General features: G+C 39.0%; 1 protein-coding gene across 1 annotated transcript; it reads right to left on the minus strand.

The window, feature by feature from the left end:
- Nucleotides 1–1030: 1030 nt before the first annotated feature.
- Nucleotides 1031–2009, minus strand: LOC131770877 (uncharacterized skeletal organic matrix protein 5-like). The gene is made up of 2 exons (XM_059086606.2): nucleotides 1920–2009; nucleotides 1031–1544 (listed from the first exon to the last, which is right to left on the minus strand). The coding sequence occupies exons 1-2, from the start codon at nucleotides 1980–1982 to the stop codon at nucleotides 1038–1040; spliced, it is 570 nt and encodes a 189-aa protein (XP_058942589.1). The 5' UTR covers nucleotides 1983–2009; the 3' UTR covers nucleotides 1031–1037.
- Between the last annotated feature and the right edge of the window lie 520 nt (nucleotides 2010–2529).

The raw sequence follows: 2529 nt of genomic DNA on the forward strand, positions 1-2529 counted from the left end.
GCGACCAAAACACACATCACATGGCACAAAATAACAGAAAGGATAGTCGCACATAATTTTTTTTATGGTGCAGGTCTCTTCCTGAGACTGAATTTTCAAGACATCGCGCTGTATCAAAATGTTTTGGACTTCTTAAGTTGCCTGACTTACTTTTAACCAAGAAAACGTTGATGTCAACCAGTTGATTTGTTCAAATTAGGACATGTTTTGTCAGAATGTACTGAATTCACCGGGCGTCACTAAGTCTTTATTAAAATAATTATTACTTTAAAAGGGTTTCGACACTTTACTTTAAAGAAAAACAGATCACGTTTTATATGTTCCTCCTTCTGTGCGTGAATTGCTCTTCGCGAGTGCCGCGCAATTGTACCAGCTCGACTGAGAGGCGCGTAGAATTACGTTTGTTTTACAGGTAAACCAGGAGCTCACGAACTTTCACGCCGTGCAATTTGAAAAATATTACAAAAATCTAATATGGCTTCACTGCCGATTTCTTCCTCGTTTTCTCAACCTAAATTAACCTCAAACGAATATCACGTCAATGACCGGAGTTATAAAATAATATTTGAGAAAGATCTGACAAAACAAGACGAGTTTGAACCCATTGCTCTACCACCTTGTTCATACAAGACTTCACCCTAATAACATCAACAGGGATAGTGGAATAGAAATTCCAGAAGCATGGATGCCCACGATCAAAAAACACAACAACAGGAGAGCCGTGCGACAGCGGACCGCCGAGGGAGCAAATCACTGAGTGAAACAGCAAGGATCGAAATGCACCAATCAGAGCTGTTGAAAAAAAACAACTTATCACAGCAGAGCATCATGCTTATAAAATCCCGCATGACCAGTTGACCTCATCGCCTGAAGAAGACTAGCAGTATGCAGTCAAAACGTTGCGATCTACATCACACATGACTACATCGTGAGACAAACGAAAAAACTTCGTTTTTATTAACCTTGTTTGAGTTAGTAAACTAATTTTTTTCAAATCTATAACGACTTCATGGCTTAAATGTGAATCTTATGCCTTGTCACTGCACTAAGATGTACCCCATAGCTCGGATGTGCTTGTCTCCATTATCAGGGTTGAATGTTGCTTCATTTCCGCACGAATTATCTCCTCCTGTACCAAACCCGATTCTGGAGTTGCAGGTAGAGCAGTCATTCTGTTGGTTAGCAATGATGCCGATTCTTGCTCTAAAGAAACCACGGTTGTCACTTACAGCATTGAACCCTTCCTTGTTGCAGTTTCGCTGCAAAGAGGCTTGCGAACCAACCACCTTCTTCCACGTGTCACGACCCAGTAAGGTGGCGCGATATTTCCCGTCAGCGATCAATGAATACAAAGATTCGGCTGTCTTGTTGATCAAGATGAACCTAAGTCGTTGTCCGATCTTCATACCGAGGCAGATCTTGGAGAAGGGTGTTTTCCAGTAGGTTGGTAACTTTGTTTCCTGTAAGTCGAATCCATACTTGCCAGCAGCATTTTTATAGGTCTTTCTGTCCTCCCAGAAATGAGAAGAGTAATGGAAGGTGTGCTGAAATTGTTGACAAAGGATTTTACGAATTTAAACATAGCATCAATAATAGCCTGTTTTAGGCTCAGGGTTATCAAATACGCGTGAGGGACTCTTGGTTGCTCGTCTAGTAAAGACGACTTTTGGCGGTTGTTACGGAAACCGCAGCTAATTTTGGCCCCCACCTTTTGTAGCTTGCAATGCTGACCTGTATCCTCAATAAATTTGCAAATGAATTTATACTTTGTTGACGACAAAATACTAATTTTTTAGTTTCAGGGCCAAAAAATAGGCTTGAGCGATGCTCGATGGTTGCTAAGGACACAGCAGCAATTTTTCGCTCATCTATTTTTTGTCTGTATCGTCAATGAATTTTCTTCGCGGAGAAATTGTTACCTTACTGCCATTAATCTTCATGATCGGTGTCCATCCTCCATCTCCGCATCCAAAGTCTCCCATGTGACAGAAAACAGAAATTGGTTTTGAGTCTAAGTGCAGAGTAACCTTGTCACTCTTGTTCGATCTGTTGAATGAAATACTTTATAAGGAGTGGAGGTACATTTAAAGCTGATGAAGTCCGAGACTTGGACATATTCAGTACATCATATACATAACTTGTTAAAAGACACAGAGTAGGTTTCAATTATTTTCAAACAAAAAGTTTGCCTAAATGATTATTATCAAGGATCAGGCGCTAAATTGTTGTAATATTAATCTTTTTATCATTTTGATGGCTCATCTTATTCTCTTTCCTCTTTGAACTAGCAGTGATATTATTATCATCTTTTCCATTCTATTTTGGTTATCAGTGAATTATTTACTCACATATTATGATCGAAGATTTCCTTACACGTTGAGGCTAAAACAAAAAATTGGACATGATATTTAGCCTTGTTTGTAGTTTCGTATTTTATTATAATTATAAAGTTTCCTCCAAAATGCACTAAAACTTGCAAACTGGTTAAAAGGGTACAGCTAATTGCATATCAAAACAAAGCACTCTTTC

This window comes from Pocillopora verrucosa, chromosome 7, assembly GCF_036669915.1.
Source record: "Pocillopora verrucosa isolate sample1 chromosome 7, ASM3666991v2, whole genome shotgun sequence".
NCBI classification, from domain to species: domain Eukaryota; kingdom Metazoa; phylum Cnidaria; class Anthozoa; order Scleractinia; family Pocilloporidae; genus Pocillopora; species Pocillopora verrucosa.

Excerpts from the sequence above, each read along its gene's own strand:
- LOC131770877 (XM_059086606.2), bottom strand. The coding sequence starts at position 1,982 with ATGGGAGACTTTGGATGCGGAGATGGAGGATGGACACCGATCATGAAG. Across the intron at positions 1,545-1,919 it reads TGAAGATTAATGGCAGTAAG|CACACCTTCCATTACTCTTC; the intron begins GTAACAATTTCT and ends CAACAATTTCAG.